Here is a 16,724-nt window from a genome sequence, read left to right as displayed (position 1 = left end):
CTGACTATACCTTAAACATGTATACAGAGGTGATTTTTCCATATAATTCACTTCCCATGTAATATTTGTTCTTCCTAATGCTGCACGTTTGTGTAGAATGGTTTCTGGTGTAGACAGGCTATCTCGCCTGGAATAATAATAATAATAATAATAATAATATTTATACCCCGCCCACCTGGCTGGGTTTCCCCAGCCACTCTGGACGGCTCCCAACAGAATTAAAAGCACAATAAAATATCAAACATTAAAAACTTCCCTAAACAGGGCTGCCTTCAGATGTCTTTTAAAAATGGGATAGCTGCTTATTTCATTGACATCGGATGGGAGGGCGTTCCACAAGGAGAGCACCACTACCGAGAAGGCCCTCTGCCTGGTTCCCTGTAAGCTCACATCTCGCAGTGTGGGAACCGCCAGAAGGCCCTCGGAGCTGGACCTCAGTGTGGACAGTGTGAATGGTGGACATGCTCCTTCAGGTATACTGGGCTGAGGCCGTTTAGTAGAGTAGCCTGCTTCCCTTATTCCCCAACCCCTAAGGAAGGAGTCCCTGATTGTGAGCTGAACATGCCCAGATTCTGTCTTCTTCCACCTGAAGGCAAAACACAAACAAGTTCCTTTTCTTTTTATTATAATTTTATCTTTTTTAAAAAGAAGAATCCAAACTGTAAATCAGGGATCCCCTGCAGAAATTCTGGACTACAACCCATCAGTTTAGCCCAATGGTCAGGGATGATTCTGTTATGTATACACTAATTTGAATGCTAGGTTTGGGGGGGGGGGTGCCACCATGGTGCCTTCCAGATATTGTGGACTATAACTCACATAGTCCCACCCACCATGGCTGATAATCAGGAATGATTCTGTTCTGCTTATGCAGGAATCTAAACCGTAGGTGATTATGATTTGTTGCTCTTGTCAGGCTTTGTACATGATGGTGTAAATGAGCACGTTCCTTTTTAAGTTTCAAGCATGGAGAATGATGTATTTGCTATTATTTTGGTCTTTTCTAGGCTCAGATTGAGGAAGAGTTGAATAAACACTGGCGGAGGCTGCTCGAAGGACTTTCTTACTACAAGCCACCCAGGTACAGTAATTTATTCATTATTATTTATCAAGGCTTGTATCCAGCTCAGTTTCACCCAGAGTAGATCCACTAAAATGAAAACCCGAAATAAAAGCATATCTGACACATTTACAAGCTATTAAAAATGAGTCAAACCTACTAATTGGCTTTGTAGGTGCTATATTGTCAAAGATCTGCTATTGGAACAGATCATAGAAATGTAAAGTTGTAAGGGACCACGAGGGTCATCTAGTCCAACCCCCTGCAGTGCTGATGGCAGAATCAGACTCTTCTAAAATAAATCTTTAATTGAAAATTTTCAGCGGGAACAGAAAATAACTAAATCAAATAGGAGCGTCAAAGTTATGAAATAGAGCCATGTTCTTTACCACACACACTGGAGGCTTTTTGAGAATCCTTTTGGCTTTCATTTCATTCAGTGTGTGGAAAGATGGGGTGCTGGAAGATGATGTGCTGATTATTTTACAAAAATACTTGTGGAGGATTGGTGATGTGATAGCTTAAATGTCACCTATGGCAGCTAAATGGAACTTCCAAGTTCAGAGGCAGTCTAGCACAGAACTTCAGTTGCTAGGGAGGCAACAGCATGGAATAGCTCAGCTGTGACCACCAAAAGTCCATAGAAATTAGGGTTTCTGATTGGCTACAATTGGAAGTGGCATGCCGGGCTAAATGTGTGCTTGGCTAGAAGTGGTAGAACTTCTCTTATGGTCTTAATTTCAAATGAGTCAGATGAAGTTTCTATACCTTGTTTCAAGGGCTTGAGCTAGTAGGGTAACATTTCCACTGCCTAGTTGATGGAGCTTAGTCCCTGTAAGTCCTTCGGAGGGGAGAAAATAGTTTATAACAATACAGCTGTTATAAAGATGTCTAAATTACATGCTTGTTTTGCTTTATGAACAAAAAGCTTTTGTGACTTCTCTTTGCTACAAGTTAACTTTTTAATAATAATAAAATCTGCAGTGCAAGTTCAGCCGAGAAAGTGAAAGCTGACAAAAATGTGGCTGCTCCGCTGAAGGAGTTGGGTCTGAGAACCAGCAAGTTCTTGGTGAGTAGATGTAACAGGCAGCTCTGTTGCTTCCTTTGTTCTTCCCTGATAAACTTTCCTCTGGAGGGAGGAATGCAAGAGAGAGAGTTATCACCATCTAATTCCCTAATTGAATGGCAGTAGTTTCTGGCGGGGTTTGAGATTTGATCAGATGACTCAGCATAATTTGGAAGCACAATACTTCATAGAAGCCTTGAGAGCTAGCTGGGGCAAATTTAATTTGCTGTACTCCTTTAAAAACATTGTCCAAAGGAGGTGTATTGAATGCACCCACCCCTTACTGGAAAGTGGCTGAATATGTGTGTTACTCCAGGGTCTGGATGAAGAGCAAAGTGTGCAGCTGTTACAGTGTTTTCTTCAAGAAGATTATAGGGGGACCAGAGACTCCTTAAAGGTTGGTAATTTTCAACTGTGCGGGGATCTATCTTCAGTGTTTATGTTGACATATGTAGGTACAGATGGCTCTGTGTAGCTGGGAATCTGCTAATCCCTTTCTTTGATGCTGCAAAGTTAGGTAAGGCCTAACTTCTTGGCTACATTAGCCATGCTAGCAATCTCCTTAAAGTGAATTTCATTAAGTCTGCAATGCTTTCCCAACTTGAGGGCCCTCCAGACATTTTGGACTACAACTCCCATCAGCCTCTGCATCATATGGCTGTGGTGTTTGGGGCTGATGGGAGTTATAGTCCAAAACTCTTGGAGGGCCCTGGTCTGCTGTGCACACTGCCTTCAGGCAACAGTGATGGCCACCAACTTTAAAATAGGATTAGAAATAGCAATGAAGGAGATGTGGCAAGTTGCCATTGATGGCTTTGATGATGACTATGCCCTTGCTTCCATGGTCAGAGGCACTAATGCTTCTGTATACCAGTTGCTGAAAACTGCACGTTGGAAGAGTGCTCTTGCACTTGGGTCCTGCTTGTGGGTTTCCCATTGGGGCATCTGGTTGGCCACTGTGAATACAGGATGCTGTTGGGCCAAAGGCCTGATCCAGCAGGGCTCTTATTATATTCTTTTGTGTTCTGAAAATAGGTCCCACTGTAACAGTAAGCTAGTTCTTACGGTAGTAACATTTTAAAATCACTAATCAACATTTTTAAGTGAGCAAAGTTTGAAGCTTGAGATCTGGAGGATGGTGGGGTGGGGAATGATAACCAAAATCCCTTGCAGTGCTTCCAATATACATGAGATTTTGTTGCATGCCGCAAGCTATTTTATGATGCTTTTAATGGTTATCAGTTACTTTATGTTACTTTTATTATGTTTCTGCATAGGCTGTTCTGGACGACGAAAGGCAGAGTCAGGCTTTGATACTGAAGGTCAGTAACGACGCTGCAATCTTATTTTTGATGGCCATTTCTACACACTGCTTTTCTGCAGATACATGTGGAATCTGCTGGTGGTCCTTGCAACTTGAGGAGCTGTGGTGGTGATGACCACAATGGATGTGGATTTGCTGGCACTTGTGACAGTTGCAAAACTGCCTCCCTCCCACCTTATCATCCAGATGTGTAGCATGTTAATTGACTGTCTTTGGGGCAGTCATAAAGCCATTTCTCTTCAGAATAGGTATCAAAATAAGGGAGTCTTCTAAAAAAAATAAATCTCCCCACCAGCACTAAGTAAATATTTTAATGGATAAACATGTCGGGTGTGTGGGTGGGTGTGTGATTTTAAAATGCCACAGTCTTAAGGGACAAAATCAGAAGAAAGACCTTAAGATTTTCAGTGGAAGGTCCCTTTGAGTTGAAAAAATTGATGACATTCTGGGACCTTTAATAGAAAGGTTGGGGAATATTTTAGCGACAGCAACTCCTATCAGACCCAAGCAGGTTGGCCATACAGTCATGGATGATGGGAACTGGAGTCCAACAAATCTGGAAAGCCACAGCTTCCAGAGCCCTGCTTTATAACCTGGAACACCATAAAGTTTTGGGGTTAAGGGAAAGAATTTACTACAGTGGTACCTCTGGCTACGAACTTAATCATTCCAGAGGTCCGTTCTGAACTTGAAACCGTTCTTAACCTGAGGTACCACTTTAGCTAATGGGGCCTCCTGCTGCCGCCGCACGATTTCTGTTCTCATCCTGAGGTCAAGTTCTTAACCCAAGGTACTACTTCCAGGTTAGTGAAGTTTGTAACCTGAAGTGTATGTAAACTGAGGTGTCTGTAACCTGAGGTACCACTGTATTTAGTAGAAAATTAATAGAAGGATGTAGGGGAGGTCACCTAAAATCAAAATGCAGCTACTAGTGATAACGGGTGGTGACATATATTTCCACAGCTTGCTGACTATTACTATGAAGAGCGGATCTGTATCCTGCGCTGTGTCCTCCAGCTTCTCACATATTTCCAGGATGAGAGACACCCTTACATGGTATTGGGCTTTTATTTTTTGGTTTCCCCCACAATAGCATTAAATTAAATCTGTCCCTGGTGGTGATCTTAACCAAATTATTTTGCTTTATAAAAGGCCCAGTATTCTCATTGTGTGGAAAAACTGGATAAGGAGCTGGTTCCTAATTACCGGAAGCAGTTTGAGGAGCTGTACCAATCCGAAGCACCCACATGGGAGACCCATGGAAGCCTAATGGTATTTTGTTCGTTCCAGATTTTTGTATTTCTGACTTTCATTATTTGAATGTTTTAAAATAGTGGTTTATAACTTTTTTTGCTGATAATTGCATTATTTTGTAAATCATTTTAAAGGGTTGTTTTCTGGTTTTAGAACCAAGCAGTACTGTATAGAAATTTTCAGAAATAAATGAATAAATTAGCGCCAGTCAGCCTGACCAAAATCCACATGGAATTGAGTTGATTAAAAGCTATATTTTCTCTCTTTCCCCACTCTAACCCCCACATTGTGTTTGCATGTAATTGTAATACGTATCCTGCTTATTCAGACCGAGCGGCAGGTGTCTCGCTGGTTCATGCAGTGCCTCCGGGAGCAGTCAATGCTGCTGGAAGTCATTTTCCTCTACTATGCCTACTTCGAGATGGCAGCAGAAGAGCTGTTGACTTTCACCAAAATGTTCAAAGATCAGGGGTTTGGCTCCCGGCAGACCAACAGGCACCTAGTGGATGAAAGCATGGATCATCTCGTGGAGCGCATTGGGTGAGTGGGGGGGGGCTCTCAAAAAGGCTGTTGCAGCCCCAAGCGTGTTCCAAATTGTTGGAAGATTTAGGGTAGGCAAAAGAAAATTCTTCCTTACACAACACATTGTTTAACTATGGAACTTGCTTCCGCAGGAGGCAGGAATGGCCACCAACCTGGCTTTAAAAAGGGAATTGCACAAATTCATAGAGGAGGGGGATATCAATGGCTACTAGTCATGATGGCTATGCTTGCAGTTAGAGGCAGCAATGTTTCTGAATATCAGTTGCTGGAAGCCACAGGAGGGAAGAGTGCCATTGGGCTTAGATCTTGCTTGTGGCTTCCCTACAGGTTGGCTCCTGTAAGAACAGGATCCTGGACTAGATGGGGGCCATTAGCCTGATTCAGCATGCCCTTCTATTCTTATTTATTCATTGCATTTACCGGTATATACTGCCTTTCTGCCTAGGTACCCAAGCAGTTTAGTTTTAAAGCACTAAGACAAATGATATAATCTTGGGCAGGTGATATAGAAACATGGCACGCCACACCAACAGGTTGAAGAATAGTTTCTAACCATGGGCTGTGAGGCTGCTGAATGGAAGACAGCAACATTGCAGCTGACGTTAGGGGTTGGTAGTACGGCAACACAGAGAGTGACAAGGACTAAGAGATTGGGGGGGGGCCTCATTTAATCTCACTGTAAACAAGTGGTACAGTGACAATAAAGTATTTGTAAAACAATATGTAAAGGTTTTTTTGGGCGGGGGCAGTCCAACTGGAGCAGACCCTGATGTTGTCTGGGCCTGCCTCCCTCACACTCCTCTTCCTTTTTCTTAATATCTTCACAACCTGCTTCTCCGATGACATTGTTTTACGTCCAAAGGTGTATTAGGGTGGTGCGGTAGTACACAGATGTATGTGAAAAACATCCATGCATCTATTTTGCCACATCTGGGTAGATGTGTTGGGAACATGTAGGGAGAACGTGCAGGCAAAGCATATAATTCTTTGTGTTTTTACATGTCCTTTTTAAACCACTGTGGGCAAAAGGACCTGCTTTGCTCTTGGCATTACAGTGCCACATCTAGTTTGGCCATTCACCCCAGCCACTCTGGGCGGCTTCCAACAAAACATTAAAATACAGAAATCCATCAAACATTAAAAGCTTCCCTAAACAGGGCTGCCTTAAGATGTCTTCTAAAGGTCTGGTAATTGTTGTTCTCTTTGACATCTGGTGGGAGGGCGTTCCACAGGGCGGGTGCCACTACCGAGAAGGCCCTCTGCCTGGTACCCTGTAACTTGTCTTCTTGCAGCGAGGGAACCGCCAGAAAGCCCTCAGCACTGGACCTCAGTGTCCAGGCAGAATGGTGGGGGTGAAGATGCTCTTTCAGGTATACTGGACCGAGGCCGTTTAGGGCTTTAAAGGTCAGCACCAACACTTTGAATTGTGCTTGGAAACGTACTGGGAGCCAATGTAGGTCTTTCAGGACCGATGTTATGTGGTCTCGGCGCCCGCTCCAAGTCACCAGTCTAGCTGCCGCATTCTGGATTAATTGTAGGTCACCTTCAAAGGCAGCCCTACATAGAGCGCATTGCAGTAGTTCAAGCGAGAGATAACTAGAGCATGCACCACTCTGGCGAGACAGTCTGCAGGCAGGTAGGGTCTCAGCTTGCGTACCAGATGGAGCTGATAGACAGCTACCCTGGACACAGAATTGACCTGCGCCTCCATGGGCAGCTGTGAGTCCAAAATGACTCCCAGGCTGCGTACCTGGTCCTTCAGGGGCACAGTTGCCCCATTCAGGACCAGGGAGTCCTCCACACCTGCCCGCCTCCAGTCCCCGACAAACAGTAATGACTTTGCTGTCTGTTTTTGCTCGCCAGCCATCAAAGCTGCTCTGATTTTTTCTTTTTTACACCACATCTCTCAAAAAATATGGTTGAAAAAATAAAGAAATAATTGCACGTGATCTCCTGAATATTTCTTCTTCCAGTTCTAACTTCTTTGATCCACCCCATCCCTCACCTATATCTTTTTCTTGCCACCTTACTCCCTGTCTTCCAGGTACTTCAGTGCTCTCATTTTAGTGGAAGGCATGGAAATCGACTCTCTGCATGAGCGTGTGTTGGATGACAGGAAAGAGGAGCATAAATTCTCTGGCACCGGGCAGATCCGCCAAGTAAGCCCATTGCAAGTCCTGCGTGTTCAGTGGTGAAACCTACAAAAGAATAGTCAGGAGAGCCAGTGGGGTGTAGTAGTTAGGGTATTGGACTAGGACCTGGGAGAACAGAGTCCAAATCTCCACTAGGCTATGAAGGTCATCTTGGGCCAGTCACTGTCTCTCAGCCTAACCCATCTCACAGGAGGATAAAATGGGAAGAAAGATATCTATGTACACCACCTTGTGCTTCTTAGAGGAAAGGTGGGATATAAATGCAATAAAAAAATGAATGCTTATATGTCCAAGATTCCCTGAGTAAGAGCTTGATTCTTTTGTTCCGAGTAGGAGGTGGACTGTTTGCTGTTAACTCTGGGGGATGTCACACATCATGCCCCGGTTCTCTTGGCCTGGGCTTTGCTGCGCCACATGCTGAGCCCCGAAGAGTCTCCTAGCACGATCAGAAGGATGGGCAGCACAGCTATTCAGCTGAATGTATTTCAGTACCTCACCAAGCTTCTCCGATCGATAAGCAGCGAGGGAAATGTGAGTCCCATGTCTTTTGCAATCTCATGGAAGCCTCTTGAGCAGAGGTGGGTGGAACCTCCAGCCTCTGCGGGCCAATCGTGGCCCACCCAAGGGTCCAGTTTGACCCGAGACACTTTCCCCATAACTATGCCAGCAGTCAAACAGGTGACAAGCTGGAACTTGTGCATAGATGGGCAACAAAGATGATTAAGGGTTGGAAATCAAGCCTGATAAGGAACGGTTGAGGGAGCTGGGTATTTTTAGCCTGGAAAAGAGGAGACTTGAAAGGAGAAATGATAGCCATCTTGGAAGGGCTATCACATGAAGGATGGAGCAAGCTTTTCTCATGCTCTGGAGGGTAGGATTCCAACCAATGGATTCAAGTTACAAGAAAGATTCCACCTAAATAAAAGGAAGAACTTTCTGACAATAAGAGCTGTTTGACAATGGAACGAATTCCCTCAGGAGTGTGGACTCTCCCTCATTGAAGGTTTTTAAGCAGAGGTTGGATGGTTGGATGCTGTAGTTGAGATTCCTGCATTGCAGGGGGTTATACTAGATGACCATTGTTGTGCCAGGCAACAACATTCCTTTTCAACCAGGCCTTTTGCTTTTAACTATGGCTTTTTAAAATATGGGTGGAATGTACTTATGTCATTCTCCACACCTTCCCCCCAGTTTTAATGTATGTACAGTGGAACCCTGGGTTCCGGACGTAATGCGTGAGTGAGGCACGGCCACCACCCACAGCGTTCATAACCTGAAGCACTGTGTCTGCGCACACGCGTGATGCAATTTGGTGTATCTGCGCATGCGCAAAGCGCAATTTAGCACTTCTGTGCATGTGTGAGTGGTGAAACCCAGAAGTAACCGTTTCCGGTACTTCTGGGTTTCCCGCTGTCCTTAACCTGAAAATGCATAACCAGAACCATCTGTAACCGGAGGTACCACTGTATTATTATTCTTTTTCGTTGTGGCAAAAAAGCAGCTAATAAATTAAATAACTAAATAAATGTATTCATTTTTATGCTTGCAGAGTTTGGGCTTGTTACTTTGGGTTGTGTGATCATAATAGATGTCTCATTAAATTCTGTACTCAACTTCTATAGCTTCTGAATGAGTCTTTGTTCACGCCATATCCTTTCCTCCCACTCTCTTTGCTCTGCAGTGCATCGCCAGCACAGCCTGCATGTGCATTTATGGCCTGCTCTCCTTTGTCCTGACCTCCTTGGAGTTGCACACATTGGGCAATCAGCAGGTAGGAGGCCAAAGGCTTAAGACGGAAGTTGATGGTTCCAAGTTTGGTGTAGTCTGGTTTAAACAGTCTTGAACCTGGTTTACGGTTCTTGAGGTTTATGGTGGAAGAACCAGAAACAAGTGATTTGTAATGTGGTGTGTGGTTTTCTCGTTTCTAAAGGACATAATAGATACAGCGTGTGAAGTTCTGGCTTCTTCTAGCATTCCTCCACTGTTCTGGAAAACAGTAAGTTAGCTGCATTTGGCCTGCATTTCCTTTCATTGTACTGTATTCCTTTGACCAAAGGAATATGGGGAAACCAGCTTTTGGGCTTTGGACCTCTGCTTGCTGTTTTGAGCAATAGGCTGCTTGTGTTGCTGTTCTTTGCATTGTGGCCTTCAGAAAACTATTGGTGATGGGCACTATTATAGTTGTGATGGGCAGATTGTGTTCTTTACTTCATTCTGATTAGCAGCAGTAGATTCCAAGGCTGGGGAGTAGGAAGGTGGCCAGTTGCAGTGCTGGCCAGCCTGGGGCTCTGCATCCATGTGGACACTGAGGCTGGCAGACAGAGAAACCAGCAGAGCTGGGGAGCTGCTGCTGCAGTCTGTTTGGTCTTTCCCTCCTTTGATGGCCTGGGTTGCCCATCCATTGCCTTTTGTCATGCTGTAGTTTGCACTGTGGCCAGGGGAACTGCCACATGGCAACACACTTTCATTTTTATTACATAGTCTGTTATAAACTTTTCTATCCCAACCTTCTATTGCTCATGCACCATCTCCAAACTTGTCCGCCATGTTCATCACCCCATCTCTAAACTTCCAGTGGCCAGGATGTGGAGCACGCTAGTGCTCTAAAGCTAGGAACTTCTAATGCCCAAGCTGATCTGATGTTACCATAGCAGCTCACGAAAATGCCTTTGATCAGCATCAGTTTGTAATGAACATTCTGTGCATGTCTTTCTCACACCAGGAGCCAAGTGCAGGTCTGGGCATTATTTTGGACAGTGTCTGCGGGATGTTCCCCCACCTTCTCTCTCCTCTTCTGCAGTTACTCACAGCCCTTGTGTCTGATAAATCTACAGCAAAAAAGGTACATTTGGAGGCCAATAAATCCTAGAGTGCTTTTAATTACCACTGTCTGGAACCAGTGCAGTTGCTAGAATGTGGAAATTATACTGGAGAGACTGGTTTAAAAATCTATATACAGTCACAGGGTGGAGCTTGGGCTTTTTAAGTCAATCTTTCAAGAGGTAGTTGTGATGATAAAAATAAGATGGGGCATGCACGCTACCTTAGATAAAAGAGTGGGGTGATTATGTGAAAGATATATCAGGCTTCCAACTCCTTCCCACAATGAAGGAGTCTCTGCCTTTGTCCCCCCACCTCTCTGCTTAAAGGTCTATAGCTTCTTGGATAAGATGTCCTTCTACATAGAGGTCTACAAGCACAAGCCTCCCGATGTAGTCTCTCATGAAGATGGTACCCTGTGGCGAAGGCAGGCGCCGAAGCTGCTCTATCCCCTTGGTAAGAAAGAAGGCAGGGCTCTTTGCCCCAAGGTTGTCCCAACTCCTTGTTTGTCCTCTCTAATTATTACTATTCTTAGACTCATATCCCACCTTTCTTCCAAGGAGCTCAAGGTGGTGTACGTAGTTCTCCCTGCTCCATTTTATCCTCACAAGAGCCCTGTGAGTTAGGTTAGGCTGAGAGGCAATGATTGGCCCAAGGTCACCCAGTGAGCTTCATGGCTGAGCAAGGGGATTTGAACACTTGTCTCCCAGTACCTGTCAAGCACCATGGGAAGCAGAAGTTGGGACCATTTGGGATCCTACAGTTTTATGTTCTGCTAGGGCGGCCGGCAGCAAATGCCAAAGGCCACCTTCTGGACCCTAATTGCCAGGTTGAAACTGTAACACTATCTAATAGCCCAAAAGACTTCCATGATAACTAAATGCTACTGCAAAGATCCAAAACAATGGAGGGGCATATGTGTGGCCAAAAAAGTGAAAACTTTAGGAGAGTAATGGGACAATAAAGAGGCAGGGCAGGAGTGGGGAAATGTTTTCAGACTGAGGGCCACATTCTTTTCCAGGAGCCACATGCCAGTGGTGGTGGGGCAAAGGCAGAAGTTGGCAGAGCAGAGAATGTGCATCTTACCAGTAGGCTAGTTTCTACACAGTCGGGTGGGAAGCAGGAACAGGAGTGGCCTGGTGAGCTTGAGGTAGAGGATGGAATATGAATGATAGCTGTGAGAGATGATGGTATTAATGTGTCAAAACTTTGCTTCCTTAACAATAGAGCCAATAACAAGAAGCTTCTGTGACATTTTCTGGTGATTGTGTTTTGATTGACTTGGTGGTGGTGGGACATAATAAATATTATTATATATATTATATAATAAATATTTCCACTATCATCATTCCCTTGGCACATAAGTTTGGTGCCAAGTTTGGTAGTTTCTATTTTACACCTATCAAAAGAATGTGTAAGTTAAATGTTGGTTTGTTAGTTGTTCTGTATATACTACTTGCACTTACCCTGTTTCTCATATTTTAAGACATACCCATAAAATAAGCCATAGCAGGATTTTTAAGCATTCAAGGAATATAAGCCATACCCCGAAAATAAGACATAGTGATAGGTGCAGCAGCAATGCCGGCCGCGGCAGGAGGAGAAGGAAAAAAATAAGACATCCCTTGAAAATAAGCCATATTGTGTTTTTTTGAGGAAAAAATAAATATAAGACATGTCTTATAATATGAGAAACACGGTAGCTTGGGTGAAACCAAATGATCCTGTGATATTTTTCCTTGTATCTGGCTTATTTTTGTCGTCTTTTGTTCTAATGTAATGCCACAGATAATGAAATTATTAACCAGGCAGGTGTCTTCACTTTGTTCTTTTTGGCACCTGCTAACCCCCCCCTTTTTTTAGACAAGCCTAACCAGATATCTAGAAAGTCAATGCAAGTATTAATCTATTGTTAACCTATTGCCTAGTTTAACTTAATGGAAGTTCTAAAGTGAGAGAGTGGATTGGTTGTCTTATTCTGCAGCTGATTCATGCTATCCTGTATATGTGCCCTGAGATGGATCCTCACAGCAGGTAAAGTTTTTAAGCAACGGCTGGATGGCTGTCTTATCCTGGATGCTTTAGTTGAGATTCCTGCATTTCAGGAATGACCCTGAAGGTCCCCTCCAACTCTATCCAATTTTATGATTATTGTTGATTCTTCTTATTGATAACTTTTTATCTTTTGTAAACTGCTTTTAGAGCTTTTTTATACAATCAAGCCGTGTATGAATTTTATGAAACAAATAATTCTGGAATGTTTTTTTTGTTCATGCATAATTGCTAAATACAAATGTCTGTAATTTAAAAAAAATCAACTTGCACGAAGGTTTTGACTTTGTTTTCCTCCCTGTCCCCTTTCCCCGCTTTTTAGGGCTGGGCCAGACAAACCTACGGATACCTCAAGGAACAGTGGGCCAGGTGATGCTGGATGACCAGGCCTATTTGGTACGATGGGAGTACTCCTACAGCAGCTGGACGCTGTTCACTTGTGAGATTGAGATGCTGTTGCATGTAGTGTCGACTGCTGGTGAGTCTCTCCCAGAAATTTGGAAAAGCAGCGTGGGGACTCTGTAAAATATGTTGTGAGGTGTACTGCTAACTCAGTGGCAGAGCAGCAGCCTTGCATGCAGAAGGTCCCAGGCTCAATCCCCAATGGCATCTCCAGGTAGGACTAGAGCAGGTAGTGCTGGGAGACACTCCCTGCCTGAAACTCTGAAATGCTGCTGCCCGTTAGTGTCTACAGTACTAAGCAAAATAGAACCCAATGGTCTGACTCAGTAGAAGGCAGCTTTCTATGCTCCGGTTTAATTCAGTCCTTTATTCAGAACTATGAGGACCAGAGCTCGGTGACATTTGTCTGAAGAAGGTCCCAAGTTCAATCCCTGATGTCTCCATGTAGGCGTGCCTGAAACCACTACTGAGAGCCACTGCTGCCAGTCAGTGTAAACAATAGTAAGCTAGATGGACACTGGTCTCACACAGTATTAGGCGTCTTTCTTTCTGTGTTCCTATGATGAGTAAAACAAAAACCTATCAGCTCACTAGTAGCCCCTGCTTCTTAATGTTCCTTGCTTTTTTACCTTGTTTGGGTGTCTCACACTAAATGCATTCCCTTTTTTTCCAGATGTCATTCAGCACTGCCAGAGGGTTAAGCCGATCATTGATCTAGTTCACAAAGTCATTAGCACTGATGTGTCAATCGCCGATTGTCTCCTGCCCATTACTTCACGGATCTACATGCTGTTACAAAGGTAAAGGCAGCCTGCGTGGTCATTCTGCTTAAGCCTCTCCAAGCGAGATAGAGATAAAACTCCCAAGTACTTAAGCTGGTGATGGAACCACGAGATGGTATCATCCTTTTGAGTGTTTTAGAAAAGCTTTGTGTTTTTATTTTTGCCTCTTTTTCAGGCTGACTACTGTTATTTCTCCCCCGGTTGATGTTATTGCTTCCTGCGTCAACTGTTTGACCGTCCTAGCCTCTCGGATGCCTGCAAAGGTAAAGGGGCCCTCTCTGGCTTTGCTTCTGTTGGAGTTGTCCCCAACAGGTGTAATGAACAGATGTAATGAACAGATAAATATACTTTTTGCTCTCCCTTTTCAGGTTTGGATGGATCTTCATCACACAGGCTTTTTACCATTTGTTGCCAATCCGGTCTCTAGTATGAGTCACATGATCAGGTAATTTGACTGACACCCATGGAACATTGAATCCACTGACTTCATTGTACAAAACCCAGGATGGCCATCGTATTTATTGTTACTTAAACACTTACAAACCATTTATTTTTAAACATTTTCTAAGCAACGTACAACATCATAAACTGTAGCATTATAACAATAAACATATGGCATTATAACAAAAACACAACATAAAGCCAGTGAAACAGTAGTAGAATCATAGAATCTTAGAAATGGAAGGGACCCATCTAGTCCAATGAAAACAGATATGGCCAAGTGGCATAATTTTATTGACTGTGGTTGATAATGTGGTTTATTACCAAATATGATTTATGGTTTGACAGTGTTTGAATGTGTAGTAATAAGCATTTAAGTGATTGAAGTTTATGTTACTTTCTTTCTGCTCCCTAATTGGATCCCTGACATTTCCAGGTAAGGCTGGGGGAGAGACCCTGCCTGAAACCTCAAGAGAGCTGCTGCCAGTCAGTGTTGATAATGCTGACCTAGATGGATCAGTGGTCTGATTCTGTCGAATGCAGTTTCCTATGTTCCTGACTGGCAGTGACTCTTCAGGGTTTTAGAAAGTTTTGCCCACTTTTACCCTTCACCATACAAATGAAAGTGCTTTGCCAACAAGAGTACCCTCTCCATCTTGGTATAAGGCAGCTGCCTATATTCTTACGTGTCGTCGACAATTGCACACTCCTGCAGTTTCCTCAGTCACGGATTGGAGTGCACAGTGTCTCACACTTCCCTCACTTTCTTCCCCTGTTGCTTGTTTGCCCTCTTTTCTCACAGTGCAGAAGGAATGAATGCTGGAGGCTATGGCAGTCTGCTGATGAGTATTGAGCAGCCGCAGGGCGAATACGGTGTGACGACCTCCTTCCTGAATTTAGTCATGACACTCGTACGGGTAAGTGCTTTTGGGGAGAAGGAATGCTTCCTGCATCATGCAGTGGGAAACATTTATTACTTTTTTAGACTGGTGTTTTATTGGTTTAAGGTTGTTTCTTTTTACTGTATGCTGCTTAGTGTTTGTAAAAAAAAATTGCAAGCTGTTTCTGAATGCTTTTGAATAAATAAATAAAAACAGCAAGGAATGTTCAGGCTTTTCTGCTTTTTTATTTTGGGGTTTTTTTTTGGAATCGGGTAATAACAAAGAAAGCTTACGGTCTATTCGTTCCTTTGATTTTGGTATTGGGTTTCTTGACTGCTTTTCCTTAGGGGCAGCTTGGCAACACCCAAAGCCAAGGTCTGGTGCCGTGCATCGTGTTTGTCCTGAAGGAGATGCTCCCCAACTACCACAAATGGCGCTACAACTCCCATGGAGTGAGAGAGAAAATTGGTAAGCACAATGTCTGTGGGTGGATGGAGCTAAGGATTTGGGGTATCCCCCTCCCAACTTACAGCATTTGTGACCTGCTTTTCAGCCAAAAAGGCTCCCAGAAGTGGATTACAATTGATTGAAACAAGACACCACCTGCCCTCAATCTTGCCATACAAAGGATTTGCATTTTTATAAAGAGAAACGAAAAGACATAGAGCCAACAAGTGTAACAACTGTTCAGAACAAGTTACCTTGGACCTTACAATAACTGAAAAAGGGGAAGGGTTGGCGTCGGGATACAGGTGGAGACCATTTTAAGCACAGCCAACTGACATGCAATCTGGCGTGCAGGTCGTTTTGGATGCAGAAGAGAGGTGGGGCAGAACTGACAGTTTAAGTCCACTCCCCACCCCAGTCCTGACAATGGTTTCCCTCTCCGTCTTGGTTTTTCAGGTTGCCTTATCCTGCAGCTGATCCATGCTATCTTAAATCTGTCCCCTGAGATGGAAACTCAGAGCAGGTAAATTTAAGGTTTTTAAGCAGAGGTTATATGACCATCTGCCATGGATGCTTTAGTTGAGATGACCCTTAGGGTCCCTTCCAACTCTGTATTTCCAGCATCTCTGGTGGAGAGAGGGGTCTTTCCCATCACTTGCTAACTCCAGTGAAGCCAGCATGGTGTTCTCCAGCTGTTGTTAGACTCCAGCTCCCATCAGCACTAGCCAGCATGGCCAGTCATCAGGGATGGTGTTATTTGTAGTCCAGCAACATCTGGAGGGCCCCATGTTGGCTGTTGGCTAGGACCTTCTGTATGCAAAGCATGTTTTCTCCCTACAGATTCTGTTTCCCCAACCCTAATAATAATAATAATTCACAGCCCAATGCACACTTAATTTTCAGAATGGGAGTACTTGTTGTTGCTCCTTACAACATTTTCATAATAAATATATCTTAAACTTACGATAAAAGCGGAACAAATGAAACCTAGGAAACTGCCTTATACTGAGTTGGTTCATCTAATTCAATATTGTCTACATTGACCTGCAGCGGCTCTCCAGGCCTACCTGGAGATACCAGGGATTGAACTTGGGACCTTTTGAATGCCAAGCGGATGCTCTACCACTCAGCTACTGCCCTATCCCTCAGAATGGGATGAGTTTTAAAATTCCTTCCTCCCAAAGGAGCCCAGCACATGACAACCCGGCATAAGAGTTGAGCTGCTAGTACTCATGGCTATGGAGACGTCAGCTTTCTGTTTGCTTTTTTTTAAATAGTGCTGGTTGTATTAGGGGTTGAGTGTGAGGACTTTCACATTGATTTGAGATCCGTGTTCTTGCCTTTTTCCAGCGGTGCCCCTAGCCTGCAGTCCCTCTGCATCTTCAGCCTGGCCAACACGGAAGCAGGACAGGCTGTCATAAATATCATGGGCATTGGTGTGGACACCATTGATATGGTGATGGCGACACAGTCCAGCAGGTGAGTACTTTGTCGCCCGC

At 44.0% G+C, this 16,724-nt stretch overlaps 1 protein-coding gene across 1 annotated transcript in view; it reads left to right on the top strand.

The window, feature by feature from the left end:
- The window catches only part of NUP188 (nucleoporin 188), a 47,662-nt gene that overhangs the window by 6,120 nt on the left and 24,818 nt on the right, over window positions 1–16,724 (top strand). Inside the window, exons 3-23 of the mRNA XM_035113024.3 lie at window positions 1,008–1,081; window positions 2,045–2,129; window positions 2,443–2,523; window positions 3,404–3,448; window positions 4,414–4,506; window positions 4,603–4,722; window positions 5,033–5,244; window positions 7,292–7,406; window positions 7,734–7,931; window positions 9,082–9,171; window positions 9,331–9,396; window positions 10,123–10,242; window positions 10,550–10,676; window positions 12,595–12,750; window positions 13,348–13,474; window positions 13,632–13,719; window positions 13,825–13,901; window positions 14,700–14,814; window positions 15,126–15,246; window positions 15,682–15,748; window positions 16,576–16,704. Of these exons, the coding sequence (XP_034968915.2) occupies window positions 1,008–1,081; window positions 2,045–2,129; window positions 2,443–2,523; window positions 3,404–3,448; window positions 4,414–4,506; window positions 4,603–4,722; window positions 5,033–5,244; window positions 7,292–7,406; window positions 7,734–7,931; window positions 9,082–9,171; window positions 9,331–9,396; window positions 10,123–10,242; window positions 10,550–10,676; window positions 12,595–12,750; window positions 13,348–13,474; window positions 13,632–13,719; window positions 13,825–13,901; window positions 14,700–14,814; window positions 15,126–15,246; window positions 15,682–15,748; window positions 16,576–16,704 (2,306 nt within the window). The remainder of the gene's footprint in view (window positions 1–1,007; window positions 1,082–2,044; window positions 2,130–2,442; window positions 2,524–3,403; window positions 3,449–4,413; window positions 4,507–4,602; window positions 4,723–5,032; window positions 5,245–7,291; window positions 7,407–7,733; window positions 7,932–9,081; window positions 9,172–9,330; window positions 9,397–10,122; window positions 10,243–10,549; window positions 10,677–12,594; window positions 12,751–13,347; window positions 13,475–13,631; window positions 13,720–13,824; window positions 13,902–14,699; window positions 14,815–15,125; window positions 15,247–15,681; window positions 15,749–16,575; window positions 16,705–16,724) is intronic.

Source organism: Zootoca vivipara, chromosome Z2, assembly GCF_965207765.1.
Source record: "Zootoca vivipara chromosome Z2, rZooViv2.hap1.1, whole genome shotgun sequence".
Lineage (NCBI taxonomy): Eukaryota > Metazoa > Chordata > Lepidosauria > Squamata > Lacertidae > Zootoca > Zootoca vivipara.
The sequence above is the reverse complement of the archived record's forward strand: the minus strand, read 5'-3'. Positions and strand labels throughout refer to the sequence as shown.